A 17,495-nucleotide genomic window follows, 5' to 3' on the forward strand; every position below is an offset into this window, starting at 1 on the left:
GTACGGTCAATGAAATGGTGGAGCATGTGTTATATTGTAAGAATGTTGAAGAAAGGGGAAGATTGAAATGTAAGGTCATTGAGGTTGGACGGGGTTGGGGGTGTTTAGAAGAGATTTTGGGGTTGGGGGAGGGTCTATTAGATGTTAGTAGGGCTCTTTTTTATTTCCTCAGAAGTACTGAGTTAGGTGGGAGGATTTAGAAATGTGGAGCTAATGTTGTAAACCGTGATTTACCACACACTRCAGCACAGTAGGTGGCGTCATYCACCTTTTAACGTTTGYTTGCAGACTGCCATTATATCATAGAAGAAGAATCAGAGGAACGTGGTGAAACCTCCCTAAAACAGTGTTTGCACCAATCCAATGCTTCTAAATACAGTGCCGGAGGGGGACTGAACAAATTCACACTTCGGGAGAGATGAAACGGTGGGAGCTCAATGGAAATATTTATTTGTATAAAGTGACAGGTATAGATAGCCGCTGTAGTTTTTTCTATAGAGAAAACTGGGACCAGGTGAATCGCAGTATCATCAGCAAAAATGATACAAAGTGAGTACAAATCAATTGAAAAATAATTACTTAATGTTCTTATATGTAGATATTACTCGCCCTGATCTGCAAGGGTGAGTAAAATGGTCAGAGTGAGGTGTTCTCTCATTTTTTTGTCTGGAAGTAGCTAGCAACTGGCCAACTTTAGACAGCTAGTTTGGGTGCTTGACTGCCGTTATGAATTCTGAACGCTCGGATCAACGCTACTCCTCGACCAGAGCGTCCAGTGCCCTCTGAACGCTCAGAGAGCGAAGCGCTCAGAATTTACGAATGACCTAGAGTGCACTCTGACACACTGGAGGCAATTTACGAACGTACCCTTGGCTATGACCAGAGTTGTGCATTTGTAAATTGCCTCCAGTGTGTCAGAGTGCGCTCTGGGTCGTTCGTAGGTTGTGTTCCCTAAATTTAATCTGGAGTACCAGAGTGCGCACCGGGCGTTCGTACATTCTGAGCGTTGTCAGATTGTCCGTTAGTAAATTCAGAGCGTTTCTGTGCTTCTACATCTGCATTGCTTGCTCTTTGGGATTTTAGGGTGGGTTTCTGTATAAGCACTTTGTGACATCTGCTGATGTAAAAAGGGATTTATAAATACATTTGACTGGTATCGCTCTCGGGGGTTTCCCGAGCGCAAACTGGACTTTCTGGTTGAGGAGTAGCGTTGATGGGCTCACAACGGCAGTCGCTTGACTAACACTACACCCAGTCAGGGACAACGGCAGTCTAGCTACTTCCAGATGCAAATGAGAAAACAAATTACTCTGATCATTTTACTCACCCTAGCAGAGCTGGTTAGGCTGCTTTTATGTTATCCAGAGCTGGTTAGGCTGTTTTCATGTTATCCAGAGCTGGTTAGGCTGTTTTTTTTGTTATCCAGAGCTGGTTAGGCTGTTTTTATGTTATCCAGAGCTGGTTCAGGCGTTGTTTCATGTTATCCAGAGCTGGTTAGGCTGTTTTTATGTTATCAGAGAGCTGGTTAGGCTGTTTTTCATGTTATCCAGAGCTGGTTAGGCTGTTTTTATGTTATCCAAGGCTGGTTAGGCCTGTGTTCATGTTATCCAGAGCTGGTCAGGCTGTGTTCATGTTATCCCAGAGCTGGTTAGGCTGTTTTTCATGTTATCCAGAGCTGGTTAGGCTGTTTTCATGTTATCAGGCTGGTTTAGGCTGTTGTCATGTTATCCAGAGCTGGTTAGGCTGTGTTCATGTTATCCAGAGCTGGTTAGGCTGTGTTCATGTTATCCAGAGCTGGTTAGGCTGTGTTCATGTTTATCTAGAGCTGGTTAGGCTGTGTTCATGTTTTCCAGAGCTGGTTAGGCTGTGTTCATGTTATCCAGAGCTGGTTAGGCTGTGTTCATGTTATCCAGAGCTGGTTAGGCTGTGTTCATGTTATCCAGAGCTGGTTAGGCTGTGTTCATGTTATCCAGAGCTGGTTAGGCTGTGTTCATGTTATCCAGAGCTGGTTAGGCTGTGTTCTGTTATCCAGTGGTTAGGCTGTGTTCATGTTATCCAGAGCTGGTTAGGCTGTTTTCATGTTATCCAGAGCTGGTTAGGCTGTGTTCATGTTATCCAGAGCTGGTTAGGCTGTGTTCATGTTATCCAGAGCTGGTTAGGCTGTTTTCATGTTATCCAGAGATGGTCAGGCTGTGTTTCATGTTATCCAGAGCTGGTTAGGTTGTGTTCATGTTATCCAGAGCTGGTTAGGCTGTGTTCATGTTATCCAGAGCTGGTCAGGCTGTGTTCATGTTATCCAGAGCTGGTTAGGCTGTTTTTATGTTATCCAGAAGCTGGTTTAGGTGTGTTCATGTTTCCAGAGCTGGTCAGGCTGTGTTCATGTTATTCAGAGCTGGTTAGCTGTGTTCATTTACCAGGCTGGTTAGGCTGTGTTTCATGTTATCCAGAGCTGGTTAGGCTGTTTTTATGTTATCCAGAGCTGGTTAGGGCTGTTTTTTTATGTTATCCAGAGCTGGTAGGCTGTTTTCCATGTTATCCAGAGCTGGTTAGGCTGTTTTTAATGTTATCCAGAGCTGGTTCAGGCTGTTTCATGTTATCCAGAGCTTGGTTAGGCTGTTTTCATGTTATCCAGAGCTGGTCAGGCTGTTTCCATGTTATCCAGAGCTGGTCAGGCTGTTTTCATGTTATCCAGAGCTGGTTAGGCTGTTTCATGTTATCCAGAGCTGGTTAGGCTGTGTTTCATGTTATCCAGAGCTGGTTAGGCTGTTTTTATGTTATCCAGAGCTGGTTAGGCTGTTTTCATGTTATCAGAGCTGCTTAGGCTGTTTTCATGTTATCCAGAGCTGGTTAGGCTGTGTTTATGTTATCTAGAGCTGGTTAGACTGTGTTCATGTTTACAGAGCTGGTTAGGCTGTGTTCATGTTATCCAGAGCTGGTTCAGGCTCTGTGGTTCATGTTATCCAGAGCTGGTTAGGCTGTGTTCATGTTATCCCGAGCTGGTTAGGCTGTGTTCATGTTATCCAGAGCTGGTCAGGCTGTGTTCATGTTATCCAGAGCTGGTTAGGCTGTTTTTATGTTATCCAGAGCTGGTTAGGCTGTGTTCATGTTATCCAGAGCTGGTCAGGCTGTTTTCATGTTATCCAGAGCTGGTTAGGCTGTGTTTATGTTATCTAGAGCTGGTTAGACTGTGTTCATGTTATCCAGAGCTGGTTAGGCTGTGTTCATGTTATCCAGAGCGTTGGTGACTAACTGCTGCTGGCAACAATTTAATGACGCTTTTTGCCGATGTTTACTGACACCAGCCTTATTCAACAGGTGATGCGCATTCATAAATTCATCAGTTATTCTGCGCTTTGGCACGCAGATGACAGTGCTCTGAAATCGGAGTAGATAGCCAGAGTGAATTTCCGAACCCGAATATACAGTGAGCTCCAAAAGTATTGGGACTGTAGCTAGGTTTCCATCCAATTGGTGACAGATTTGTATGCTAATATTCTAAAATCCGCATAAAGAAAATAGGTGCATTTAATCACCAGTGGTGTGTTTCCACCAAATGGAWTTGTTGCAGTCAGTGCATGATGACATAGTGCACACAAAATGTGACCAACTGGCTTGAATTTATGTAGCAAAATTTGAAATTGTGTTTTTTACATTGGATAAAAGTAAAGAATCAGAGCTATAAAATGGTATATCAACACTACAGTTGAGGTTCAATGGGAAAGTAATTCTGATTTGAAAATTGATAAACTTGTAACCACAGTTATGAGAAAATTGGCCTTGAATGTGATACTGGAGAGCTCTTCTTTGTCTAGCACCCATTCAGCATCGTTCACACCCTCTTTTAAGCCTTAGCCCCACCCTTCTCTTTAGGGATTCACATGTGAGGCCATGTGCTAAACAGAGTGTGTACAGTAGTGTACTGAACAACCAAAGATTTCATGACTAAATGCTGGTTTATACTACGTCTATCGACATGTCTGTAGACAGTTGTCGCAGTGACATCATGAACATTCTATTGTCGTCTGACATCAAACTTGTCATTGTCATTATGAAAAAGTATAACCAGAAAAATGCCTGGTGGTCCAAAATATCATAACTGGTGTATTTTAACACCAATAAGTCCATCTATTTCAAAATGAATTTAGTAAATGTCAATCTAGTAAAACAGGGAACTAAAAGCAACTTTCTAACCTATGTTTTGGTTAGTTTCTAGCTAGTTAGCTAATGTTAAGTTAGCTGGACAGTTCAAATAATGTCCATATTTGTATTCATTATTACAGGAAAATAAACTCACAACAAGATCATTATTTACAAGTTAATGGTGAGTTAATTACAGAAAATAGCTTACGTTTGTGAGTGTGATGAAATAAAAGCAAGGCATTCTACTGGACAATTTTAGAACTTGGACACTGTCTTGTTGGCRTAATGTTARATCCTAATTTGACTTTTGTGCAGGTCATGTTGTTCTTCACATTACCATCTCTGGTAAACACGCTATATATCAAATAAAATCTACGTTTATTTGTCACATGYACAAGATACAGAAGGTGTAAARGGTACAGTGAATTTTTTGCATAGTAGAGTCTTTTTGTTTACAAATCTAGCTGGCTAACAATSAACCATTATCCCAACTCATAACGTTACAACTCTGCATGAATCTACACATAGCTATAACTAACCAACTAGGTTCAATGTTAGCCAGCTAGCTAACATTAGGCTATAACTATTAATGCAAATGGCTCTGAGATACGAATAATATTACTACACAGATAATGCCCGTAACGGTTCAATGCCATCCAGCCAGCTAACAGTACGCTTTTACTTGCAATGAAAATMACTTTCTAACAAAATTAGAAACGTATTATATCTGAAAATGTAGCTAACTAGACTTTCCTACCTGTATACATGTATGAACACTTCTCCCTCTCTGTCACGGATGACATGTTTYCCCTTAGTTTGAAGATGTCACTCGGAGACAGGTGTTTTTTGCAGTTCTTTGTGATATCTTTAAAAAAGCAGCGTTAGAAAGGGTTAGCTACACATACTGAGCAGCTCACGTTATAGACAGAAGCATGCTACATGGCAGAACAATCTGAACTCATCTCTCGGCATGTCCAGCCCATCCATTATCTCAGCCAATCATGGCTAGCGGGAAGGTTCCTGTATTTTTRAGTGGCTCAACCAACTTGGCTCGTAATTGAACAATTTTATTTGTATTTACAGATGGCATACACGTTTGTTATTAAGGCGCATTAAAGTTTACATGTTCCAAAAGGCATTTCTGCCCAAAAGATGCATTTTGATTTAAAACAAAATTACATTCAAATGCCTCTCCTGTGAAGTGACATACGGTTAGTTTCCTGAATCGAGTCACACATGTACTTAAGCTTTTATGTACCAAATACAAATCTAAAGTTCATTGAGTTTCAATTATTTATAAACACATCAACATTAATTTGGATGCTACCATGATTAAGGATAGTCCTGAATTAATTGTGAATAATGATGAGTGAGAAAGTTAGACACACAAATACACTACCTGACCAAATGTTTGTGGACACCTGCTCATTCAACATTTCATTCCAAAAATCATGGGCCTTACTATGGAGTTGAAACTGTTGCCACAAAGTTTGAAGCATTTAAACTGTCTAGAATGTCCTTGTATGCTGCAGCGTTAAGATTTCCCTTCACTGGAACTAAGGGGCCCGAACCATGAAAAACAGCCCCAGACCACTATTCCTGCTCCACCAAACTTTACAGTTGGCACTATGCATTTGGCAAGTAGCGTTCTCCTGGCATCCACCAAACCCAGATTTGTCCATCGGACTGGCAGATGGTGAAGCGTGATTCARCACTCCAGAAAACGCATTTCCACTGCCCCAGAGTCCAATGGCAGTCCGACTGACTGTGACGTTTSTATTGGACACAAAATAATCKGAAACTTTTGTGARTACTTWAATACACATATAAGATCATTTTTCCCAATACTTTTGGTCCCCTAKAATGGGMMGACTATGTACAAAAAGTGCTGTKATTTCTAAACGGTTGACCTGATATGGATGAAAATGACCTGATATGGATGAAAATATCCTCAAACTATAGCTGACAGTCTGCACTTTGTCCTCACTGTATTATTTCAAGTGCTGGAGTAAAGAGCCCCCAAAAATGTGTCACTGTCCCAATGTTTGAGCTCACTGTATACAATGTATTTGGAAAGCATTCAGAGCCCTTTACTTTTTCCACATTTTGTTACGTTACAGCCTTATTCTAAAATGTATTAAATTGTTTTTTGCCCTCATCAATCTACACACAACACCCCATGATGACAAAGCAAAAACAGGTTTTTAGAAATGTTTGCAAATGTATAAACATTTTTTGTTGTTGAAATATTACATTTTTATAACTATTCAGACCCTTTACTCAGTACTTTGTTGAAGTACCTTTAGCAGCGATTACAGCCTCTAGTCTTCTTGGGTATGACAACACAAGCTTGGCACACCTGTATTTCGGGGAGTTTCTTCCATTATTCTCTATATATCCTCTCAAGCTTTGTCAGATTGGATGGGGAGAGTCACTGTTCCCAACTTCTTTCATTTAATAATAATTTACAAGGACGGCTAACACCGGCCAAACCCAGACGACTTTCTTCCTGGGATGAATGAGAGGACCAAAATGCAGCGCGGTTAGTGTTCAACATGTTTAATTTGCCGATACACGGTGAACATTTAACAAATAACAAAATAACAAACGTGAAAGCCCAGACAGTCCTAGCTGGTGCAGAACACAAACACAGAGACCGGTAACAATCACCCACAAAATCCCAACACCAAACAAGCCTCCTATATATGATTCTCAATCAGGGACAACGATTACCAGCTGCCTCTGATTGAGAACCATATTAGGCTGGACACAGAAACAGACAAACTAGACACACAACATAGAATTCCCACCCAGCTCACGTCCTGACCAACACTAAACAAGCAAAACACATAATAACTCTGGTCAGGACGTTACAGAAACCTAGCTAGTGTAGGTGTGCGTGCATTTGGTACAAGTGACAGTTTGGGCCAAATTATAAAGTGATTTGTTTATTTATTTTAGATCTAAAGAAAGCTGTTGCGGTCTATTCGGTYCCTGCACTCATTGAAAGCATTCAAYTATTATGAAAATCCTGAACACCTAATAAGGCTATCAATCAATGTTGTTTTTTGTTCTCCTGCTCTTGATTTAGGGAAAGGAGATACCTAGTCAGCTGTACAACTGAATGCATTCAACTGAAATGTGTCTTCCACTTTAACCCAACTTTCGGTTACTGGCCCAACCTCCTACCCACATGGCTGTGTGTGTGTGTGTGCATTATATTGTTTTATATTGTATTGCATTATAATTACCATAAAATGTAGTTACAGTACTTCTTATTTAGCAGAAATAAATTTTCCTTTATCTCATATTGTTGGTTGTTAATGACAGTTTTTTTCCTTCTTCTCCAGAGCGTGAACACTGGCTACTTACTTTAGTAATGGCTGGGGGAATGGTTCTCTGCTGGTAATGACATTTGAGAAGCTGTAGCCTACATTTGAACTTTTTAAAAGTTTTTATTGTCATCACTATTGTTTCATTTTTTTATTCTCCTCATCAAAGGCTTGTCTTCTCACGCTGCGCATCTGTCTCTCTCAAGTAAGAAAACATGTATTTCAATGCTGGGTGAATGCTGTGCTGTAAGGTGTGGTTAAAGCTGGGTGAAAGCTGTGCTGTAAGGTGTGGCTACATTTTAGTCTAGGAGTGGAATGACTGCACAATGAAAGGGCAGAGTGAACCGGCTAAACTGCTTTTAATTTTTTTTGACCCTGTAGATAGAATCCTCTATGGCGCTGTCTTACAAATTCCATTGTTTGATAATGACAACACAAACAAAAAAACATGTTCTGTAATGTATTTAGTGTTTTCATATTATCAGACACTCTTATCCAGATTGAGTTACAGTAGTGAGTGCATACAATTTTGTACCCCCCCTCATGGGAATCAAACCCACTAACCTGGTTGTCGCATTACAAGCGGTGTGCTCTACCAACTGAGTCACATAGGTGTTCATGTGGTATGGCAACCCAGATGGCACACTTTTCTCTTATTTATTTATTTAGTTTCATATACTGCACTAATTTAACGTAGTGGTGGTCCTGTGTTGCTTAGTTGGCAGAACATGGTGCTTGCAACGCCGAGTATCATGGGTTTGATTCCCGCTGGGCCACCCATACAAAAAATAAATGCATGCATGATTTGGATAAAAGTGTCTGCTAAATGGCATATATATTATTTTACATGGATAAGACCAGGATTACTCAACTATGGACTGGAATACCCCACTCTGCCTCCAAGGTGTCTAGTTAGACACCTTCTTCTGCATAAACAGAATTATCTCTGTTTTATTACATTTTTTGTCATTTAGCAGACACTCTTATCCAGAGGAACTTACAGTAGTGAGACCATACATGTTCATACTGGTTCCCTGTGGGAATCAAGCCAACAACCCTGGCATTGCAAACGTCATGCTCTACTACCTATTTTCTGTCTGTCTGTCTGTCTGTCTGTCTGTCTGTCTGTCTGTCTGTCTGTCTGTCTGTCTGTCTGTCTGTCTGTCTGTCTGCCAGTGAAGGTCTCAGTGAGTATGTGGAGGGGTTAACATGGCGCCAGGTGAATCACCAGGTTGTGCTGAATCACAGGTGAGTGAGTACGTGTGGGCACGCAGTGTACTCTTTATACTATTAATACATTTGTATTACTTAATCAACCAACCGTAGCCTGGACCCAGATCTGTTTCTGCCATCATGCCACTTCTTTCCATCCCAAACATGACAATGAGTGGCATCATGTCAACTCCTTTCCATCATTGGCATAACAAGAATTGGCATGATGGCACAAACAGACTGGTACCCCAAGCAAGTCTTAGCCTTCAACATTTTTATTATTATCTCAGTGCCAGTCTGTTTCTGCAAAAAGTAAACGTGCTCCCCGTGTTTTTCAGATTACAGAGCAAGCAAGCCAAGCTTATGGAACCAGTGTAAGTGGCAGCARATGCAGACGACAGCTTTACAATAGAGCTGTATTCTATTGTTTGAATTCTATATTATATTTTAAACCGGGTGGTTCGAGCCCTGAATGCTGATTGGCTGAAAGCCATGGTATGACAATTTAATTACATTTTTACTGTTCTAAATACGTTGGTAATCAGTTTATAATAGCAATAAGGCTCCTCGTGGTTTGTGATGTATGGCAAATATACCCCGGCTAAGGGCTGTATCCAGGCACTACGCGTTGCGTTGTGCTTCAGAACAGCCCTTAGCCGTGGTATATTGGCCCTATACCACACCCCCTTGTGCCTTATTGCTTAATTACTGTWTACCATTATGGTAAATACTATGTAGTACATACTTGCTTGATAACGTACTTCATAATGTATTTTCCTGAAGTGCTACCACTATTGGATGTTTATCTTGATGATTATGTTAAGTGACTTTGGGTGTTTCAAATCAAATCAAACTTTATTGGTCACATTACCGTCTCTGGTAAACACACTATAGCAAATAAAATAAAACGTTTGTCACATGCACAGGATACAGAAGGTGTAAATGGTACAGTGAAATACTGATACTTGATACTTGCATAGTGGAGTCATTTGTTTAGACAAGTAGATGGCCAGACAGCTAGCTAGCTAGCTAAACAATGAACCATAATAACAACTCATACCACCGTGCATGAATCTGCAGGTAGCTAAAGCTAAACAAATCAGTTTAGTGTTAGCTAGCTAGTTAACATTAGCCTATAACTTGCAATGCAAAATAGCTTTCTGAGATACAAATAATATTACTGCACAGAACATACACGTAACGTTAGCTAGCAAGCCAGCCAGCTAACGTTAGCTAGCAAGCCAGCCAGCAAGCCAGCCAGCTAACGTTAGCTAGCTAACAATATGCTTAAACTTGCAATGAAAACAACTCTGACAAAATTTGAAATGTATAATATCTGAAAATGTTAACCATGTACATGGATGAATGCTTCACCCTCTCTGTCCAGGGGCGAAAATCTGATATCAACTTGAGGGGACAATTACATGACATTTTCTCAAGAGCAATTCCTGAGGGGGACACCAAAAGTAGTGCTGTAACACAGCCTACGTTATAATATGTTAAATGTATATTGAGGAACCATAATCACTACTACTGGATAATTGWTAGGTACAGTAGTTAACTGAAGGTTTGTCCCAACTTGTTCAAATGTTTAAATCATTATAATACTACTACTAATAATAGTTATAGCAGTGTTCCTTATCAGTCCAGTATGTATGCAGGTATTTGTACTTACAACCAGCAATACCAAGAAAGACCAGTAGGAGGCAATGGTACTGTACACTGTATGGGTGCAGTTTTCGTAAATACAATGAACATGGTGTGATCTCGTCTAAAATAATCTCCATTGAGAACCATCACAAAGTTGGTCTCCACTGGCCTGAGTCTACTACAATAGTTTTACACGAACAAAAAGATACAAATAAGTACAGTTCTAAAAGCAAAATAACTACTTCAATGAATAACCCAAATAAATCAACCAAAATATCCTTCTGTCAGTGTCTCAACTCTTCAAACAGCAGCTATTGACAAGTATGTCACACAAAGTATGCAATTTTTAAATAAAATAACTTTAAATAAATAATTAGTAAGTGTACTAAAAACTGAAAACTACTAAACAATTGAACACATATCTATGCAGCAGGGGTTCTCAAACAGGGATCCATGGACCCCGAGGGGTCCCTGGTGTAATTGCAAGAGATCCGTCAAATAAAAAAAGTGTAATGAACGTATTCAGTACCACAAGGTTCCCAGTAACTTTACATATAATATAGATGGGGTGGAGGTCCGCTCAAAAACCTTGCCTGCCTTGCCTCAAAATATGCAGGGGTTCCAGTACCCCAAAAAAGGTTGAGAACCACTGCTATATACACTACTGAACAAAAGAACTGAACATATGTTTGTGGGTTTCAATGGATCCAACAAATTGCTGGCAAATATTTTCCCTCTTGAGACTGTCCAGCCTGTCTGTATGTACATTAGAGACAACTACGCCGCTCAGTCTCTCTTGGCCCATGCTAGCCCGTAGCCAAGTCTTTTAACCTGCAGAGTGGACTGAAACTCCTCTCAGCCTCACATGAAGACACTGGCACCACAAACAAAATTCTGATCAGCACCTCAACTTGGTCAAACAACCCCCGCACCTCCACTGGAAGCCTCCTGAGGACCTCTGCTGCKTCTCCACTGCTGCTACAGGGGTATTTGTTGTGAAAMAGAGGSAWCTGCACTGAAAGAGAATRTATGTTCASCTCWGGGTACTGATCTAGAGACTCATCCAACTCCCCCGTGAGAAGCGCTCTTTCCAACTTGTGCAGGACGTTTAGACTGTCCTGGTCAAAACGGTCGCCAAACTGAACCTCCACACCATCCAAAATTCTGCCCTATAGTGATCCACTGCTTTGCCAGCAAATCGTCTTGAGTGCGTCTCAATGGATTTAATAGAGTCAATCAATGTTGTTGCTTTCTCACACAGTCAAAGGTAGCTTTCGTCATTTCTCTTGCCCCTAAGAGATGACCGCACACACTCGACTGCAGCCTGCATACCAGAGACAGTCTGAGTTTTCTTCTGCAGTGAAATGTTTAGACATTCAAGCTCTCCAAGAACAGCAGAGGCAAGTGTGAGGCCCAACACAGTCTTGCCTTTGCTGAAGTGCTCGAACAAGCCACTGGCAGTTGAAGCTGTCTTGGATGCAGTTTTTGCCATCTCCTCTAGGCTGCTTAGTACCCGCTCATGCTGTCCTAGCACAGCTCTAATAGCAGTATTCTGCACAGTCCACCTTGTTGGACATAGGGGTTTCAGGGTGGTCAGATTTGTATCTTTGGACGTGACAATTGATTCAAACATGCTCTTAAACTTTCCTGACTGGACATAGAGGACACCTAACTGATGGACCCAAGAAAGGGAATCCCGGATCAGTGGGGAGGCTGAGCAGCCAGCCTGTGTAATCAGATCTACTGTGTGTTCCACAACAAGATCTACTGTGTGCTCCACAATGTACATAGAGGGCTAATGGCTGCTGCCTCCTCACAATTGCCTGTGCACCTGTGTATTTTCCTGCCATGTTTGAGGCACCATCGTAACTCTGCCCACGTAAGCCAGACATGGTTCAAATTGAGCCTCAACAACACATCAGTTGCCACTTTCACAATGCCCTCGCCTGTTGTCTCCGACACCCTGTATAGCCCAATAAACTCCTTGTGAGGGACAAGGTCATGGTCAACATAACGCAGACAGACACTCTCCTGTTCAGCACCAGAGACATCTTGAGTACCATCAACAATAACTGAAAATTGTACAATCGGAAGAGACCTAATCTCAGCTGCAATGGCTCGAATGACTGTATTGGCCATGATGTTCAGAATTTCATTCCGTGCTTTGGGGCCTTTGTACATAGTGGTACGCTCTGTTAACCACTTCAGTAAAATGGGATCATCCTCTTCTGCCCTAAGTTTCAAAAGCTGGTATAAATTCCCACTGTCATCCGTGTGGCCTCTAAAGGCTTGTCCCTGTCTTATTACATGCCGCACCGAACTAACAATTTTCATCAAGCAATGCCTTGCGTCCTCCTGCTGTTTACCCCACGCACTGGATAACTGGACACTGATTGGATTTAGCTGGTGTGCTGTTACAGTTAGAAAGTGGCGGTGGGTTTGGCAGTTTTGATGTGCTGTGAATTTTTCAATGGCTTTTCTCCAGTTCCTAAATCCTGCACTAATGAAGGCAGCATCTGCTCTTTGGCCAAAAGATGGCTGGCTTGAAAACCCTTGGCTACAGTGAAAACACAACACTCCTTTTATTGCATGGATTATAATGTAGCCAGCGGGAATCGCGAAACCATCTCTCTTGAAATGTCAACACTCTGTTGGCAAGAGTTTGCGGTTCTATAAATTGTGGGTGTGGCTGATATAGTTTTGTGCCATCACTGAGGTAACTGGACAATGCTGTTGCCACTGTCCCCTATACTGGTGTTGCTGGCAACAAGGGTGACACCTGGTCCTGCCGTGGCTGTGACATTGTCTCTGAAGTCTCTCTCCCTGGCTCTTTCCCTTTCACCACCCTCACTGACTCCCAGTCTGTCTCCTGAAAATAAAATAAGGAGTACTGCCGTACTCGTAACTACCGTACCTTAAACTACACAATTAATCACAACAGCAATACATTGCCTTAAACAAATCTTGGTTCAGTCACCAGTTTAAGTTGAGAGTGGGGTATCCATGGCATTTTCCAATTATGTCCCTATTTTACAAGTCAAAAAAAGAGAGAACCTTCATAATGTTTGCAAACAAAGACTCAACAATCTTACCTGAGACTCCCTGTCTCTGCCAGTCTGTCCCTGCATATCTGTCCAACTCTGCTGTCTGTGTGCCATCTGTTGCCTGCTCTGCCTAATGACATCATTGTGAAACATTTCCATTAGCATTTCACTTCTTTCTTATGAACATTTTATCAACTAGTCTTATTAGGCTACTAGAGATATTAGGCTACTAGGGTTCTTACTTTGCGTTTTGGTGTACTGAAAAATACTCTGATGTCCGTCTTTTATTTTTTCTGCCATTTTTCTACCTGGCTGGCTACACACACACACACACACACACAGTGTGTAGGTTATTTACAGTAGGAGATGGCTTCTATCATCTTCTTTCATTCTATATGTGCTTCGATCTGAAAGGTAGCTAGCAAATGTGAAACGGATTGCAGTGACAAGGGTTTGACAGCTGTATGAGTTCACCATTTACACAACATATGCTGCAACCTTTCGTAATTTTAATTATAGTTTGTTTCATAATGGCTGGCTTCCAACAATAGCTGAATTTGCAAAGCTAGTGAGCACCAATTCCGTTTCTGTGGTGTTTGCTATAATCTTTGCTACCTGGTTAAATAAAGGTGAAATAAAATAAAAAGGTTCACTAGCGACAATTTAGCTTTTGCAACGAGACCATTAAATATATTTAAGACAGTTGTAGTAGAGAGTGTAGTTCTGTTCAGTTTGGACTCAGTTTATCGCTAACCATATCACAGGGACTTTGAAGCACTCCAGCTGCATGCTGATCTTGGAATAAACTGACGATAGCAAAGATTCCATCTTTGACGACGCCACATAAATGGAATAGGTACTAGCTAGCTTGATGGTTACTGTTTGCTTTAGTTTGCGTGCTAGCTCTGCAAATTCAGCTACTGTGTGTGTGTGTGTGTGTTGTGTGTGTGTGAACCCTGCCAACAATAAAAAAAAACATTGCTATGGCGGATTGACTAGATAAACCTCACGTCAGTTACGTGCATTGAGTGCCTTTCACACAGTAGATACGAACCCTCTTTTTACCTGCCACTAAAGGAACTGGCAGTGGATCAAACCATTGTGAGGAAAAGGCGGGGTCGCAATCTTTTTAAACTTAAAAACGCGCTATTAAGTGTCTATAAATCAGCATTAAAGTGCTTTCATTGCATATTATTAATATTATTGAAATTACATAGTTATGTTTACAGTGATATATTGGGGGGGACAAATCATATTTTTCCCAGGATGGGGGGTTCGTGTGTCCCCCCGTCCCCCCTGGGATTTCCGCCTATGTCTCTGTCATGTATCCCACGGTTGCCCTTAGTTTGAAGATGTAATCTGGAGACAGGTGTTTAATACAACAGCCTTCTGTGTTCTCTTTTCAACTCTCTGCATTTGGCAATAATCTCTCACTCTACAATGTCTGGTTCTATGAAAAAGTTTTGACCTAAATCAGGCATTTCCTCATCGTCTGATTCATTTTCAAAAACGGAGAGAGTCAACATTGGCATGATTGTCCTCCAGAAAGTAGTCCATCACAACTTTTTATTTTTCCTTTCTTCTTGATCTTTGTCGTTAGTGTTATTAACTTCCAGCCAGCAATGTGAGTGCAGTAGCAACACGTTTTCAGTTTTCATGACATCTTAAAAAAAAAAAACAGTGGTAGAAAGGATTATCCACACATACTGAGCAGCTCATGTTATAGACAGAAGCATGCTACATGGCAGACCAATCAGAACTCATCTCTCGGCATGTCCAGCCCATCCATTATCTTAGCCAATCATGGCTAGCGGGAGGTTCCTGTATTTTTCAGTGGCTCAACAAACTATGCTTGTAATTTAACTATTTTATTTGTATTTACAGATTGAATACAAGTTTGTTATTAAGGCACATGAAAGTTCACATGTTCCAGAAGGCATTCTGACAGAAATGCTTCTACTGTGACGTGCAACATATGCCTAGCTTCTTGAAACGGGTTACATATGTACAAGTAGGTTTGGTTAGGTTATTGATTGAAGTACTATGTACTGTACATGTAGGTAGTCGGTGAGAAGCAGAGAGTCCAGACAGCCATTTAATTAACTGTTCAGCAGTCTTATGGCTTTGGGGAGAAGCTGTTCAGGAGCCTTTTGGTCCCAGACTTGGCACTCTGGTACCGCTTGCCGTGCTATAGCAGAGAAAACAGACTGTGACTTGCGTGGATGGAGTCTTTGGCAATTTTTAGGTCCTTCCTCTGACACCGCCTGGTATAGAGGTTCTGGATGGCAGGGAGCTTGGCCCCAGTGACGTACTGGGCTGTACTCACTACCCTCTGTAGCGCCATGCGGTCAGATGCCGAGCAGTTGCCATACCAAGCAGTGATGTAGTCAGGGGGCCCATGCCAAATCTTGTCAGCCTCCTGAGAGGGAAGAGGCGTTGTCGTGCCCTCTTCACGACTGTGTTGTTGTGTTTGGACCATGATAGGTCCTTAGTGATGTGAACACCGAGGAACTTGAAGCTCTCGACCGTCTCCACTACAGCCCCATCAATGTGAATGGGGGCGTGTACGGCCCTCCATTCCTGTGGTCCACGATCAGCTCCTTTGTCTTGCTGATGTTGAGAGAGAGAGAGAGAGAGGTTGTTGTCCTGGCACCACACAGCCAGGTCTCTCATTGTCGTCGGTGATCAGGCTTACCACCGTTGTGTCGTCAGCAAACTTAATGATGGTGTTGGAGTTGTGTGCAGCCACTCAGGTTGGGTGAACAGGCAGTACAGAAGGGGACTAAGCACGCACCCCTGAGGGGCCCCCGTGTTGAGGGTCAGCTTGGCGGATGTGTTGCTGTCTACCCTCACCACCTGGGGGCGGCCCGTCAATGTCCAGATTCCAGTTGCAGAGGGAGGTGTTCAGTCCCAGGGTCCTTAGCTTAGTGATGAGCTTGGAGGGTACTATGGTGATGAATGCTGAGCTGTAGTCAATTAACAGCCTTCTCACGTAGGTGCTCCATTTGTCCAGCTGGGAAAGGGCAGTGTGGAGTGCAATCGAGATTGCGTCATCTGTGGATCTGTTGGGGCAGTGTTCGAGTTGTAGTGGGTCCAGGGTGTCTGGGATGATGGTGTTGATGTGATCCATGACCGTCCTTTTAAAGCATTTCATGGCTACAGATGCGAGGGCTATGGGCGATAGTCATTTAGATAGGCGTTCTTGGGCGCAGGGACTATTGTGGCCTGCTTGAAATGTAGATGTTACAGTCTGGATCAGGGAGAGGTTGAAAATGTCAGTGAAGACACTTGCCAGCTGGTCAGCTCATGGTCTGAGTACGAGTCCTGGTTATTCTTCTGACCCTGCGAGCTTGTGAATGTTAATCTGTTTAAAGGTCTTACATCTGCTACGGAGAGTGTGATCACACAGTCGTCCGGAATATCTGGTGCTCTTATGCATGGTTCTGTGTTTTAAGCTACAAAGACCAAACGTTGAAATTTTCAGACTGACTCAAATTAGATTACATTAACACAGCTTTGTCCAACCATTCATAAACATTTATTTGGTAAAAATGTATTATTTTCCCTCGACTCCAACCCCATTCAATGCATTGGGTGGAGCTATGTCTACATAAGGGTGATACATTTTTTTTAAATCACAAAAGCTCAGAGGAAGGCCTTGAGGCCGATATGTGAAGCTTATTAAAGAGCTGTGATACTATCAAGAGCAGTGATACTATCAAGAGCAGTGGTGATACTATCAAGAGCAGTGGTGATACTATCAAGAGCAGTGGTGATACTATCAAGAGCAGTGGTGATACTATCAAGAAGCAGTGGTGATACTATCAAGAGAAGCAGTGGTGATACCATCAAGGCATTGTGATACTATCAAGAAGCAGTGGTGATACTATCAAGAGCAGTGATACTATCAAGAGCAGTGTGCCAGGTTTCTTATTTTTTCTCATATTTTTCAACTGTTAACATGCGCTTAATGAACTAATGAAAGATCATCTTGCAGACAAGGGGGGGGGGTGTGCAGACAAGGGGGGGGGGGTGCTGTGGTCGTTTATACTATGAAAAATACAAAGAAGAGATTCAGAAGAACTCAGTAATGAAACGTTCTATAGAAAACTGAGTG

The 17,495-nt window shown here is 42.0% G+C and overlaps 1 protein-coding gene across 2 annotated transcripts in view; it reads left to right on the top strand.

Moving 5' to 3' along the window:
• Positions 1 to 344: 344 nt before the first annotated feature.
• The window catches only part of LOC112073932 (globoside alpha-1,3-N-acetylgalactosaminyltransferase 1-like), a 30,552-nt gene continuing 13,401 nt past the window's right edge, over positions 345 to 17,495 (top strand). Inside the window, exons 1-5 of one of the 2 annotated variants that reach the window (XM_024141170.2) lie at positions 345 to 549; positions 7,491 to 7,545; positions 7,642 to 7,677; positions 8,649 to 8,720; positions 9,023 to 9,058. In XM_024141170.2, coding sequence (XP_023996938.1) covers positions 540 to 549; positions 7,491 to 7,545; positions 7,642 to 7,677; positions 8,649 to 8,720; positions 9,023 to 9,058 — 209 coding nt within the window. In that variant the 5' untranslated portion in view covers positions 345 to 539. The remainder of the gene's footprint in view (positions 550 to 7,490; positions 7,546 to 7,641; positions 7,678 to 8,648; positions 8,721 to 9,022; positions 9,059 to 17,495) is intronic. The other variant, XM_024141169.2, reaches the window with a different exon arrangement.

The sequence above is a fragment of the Salvelinus sp. IW2-2015 genome, unplaced genomic scaffold, assembly GCF_002910315.2.
Source record: "Salvelinus sp. IW2-2015 unplaced genomic scaffold, ASM291031v2 Un_scaffold2428, whole genome shotgun sequence".
Lineage (NCBI taxonomy): Eukaryota > Metazoa > Chordata > Actinopteri > Salmoniformes > Salmonidae > Salvelinus > Salvelinus sp. IW2-2015.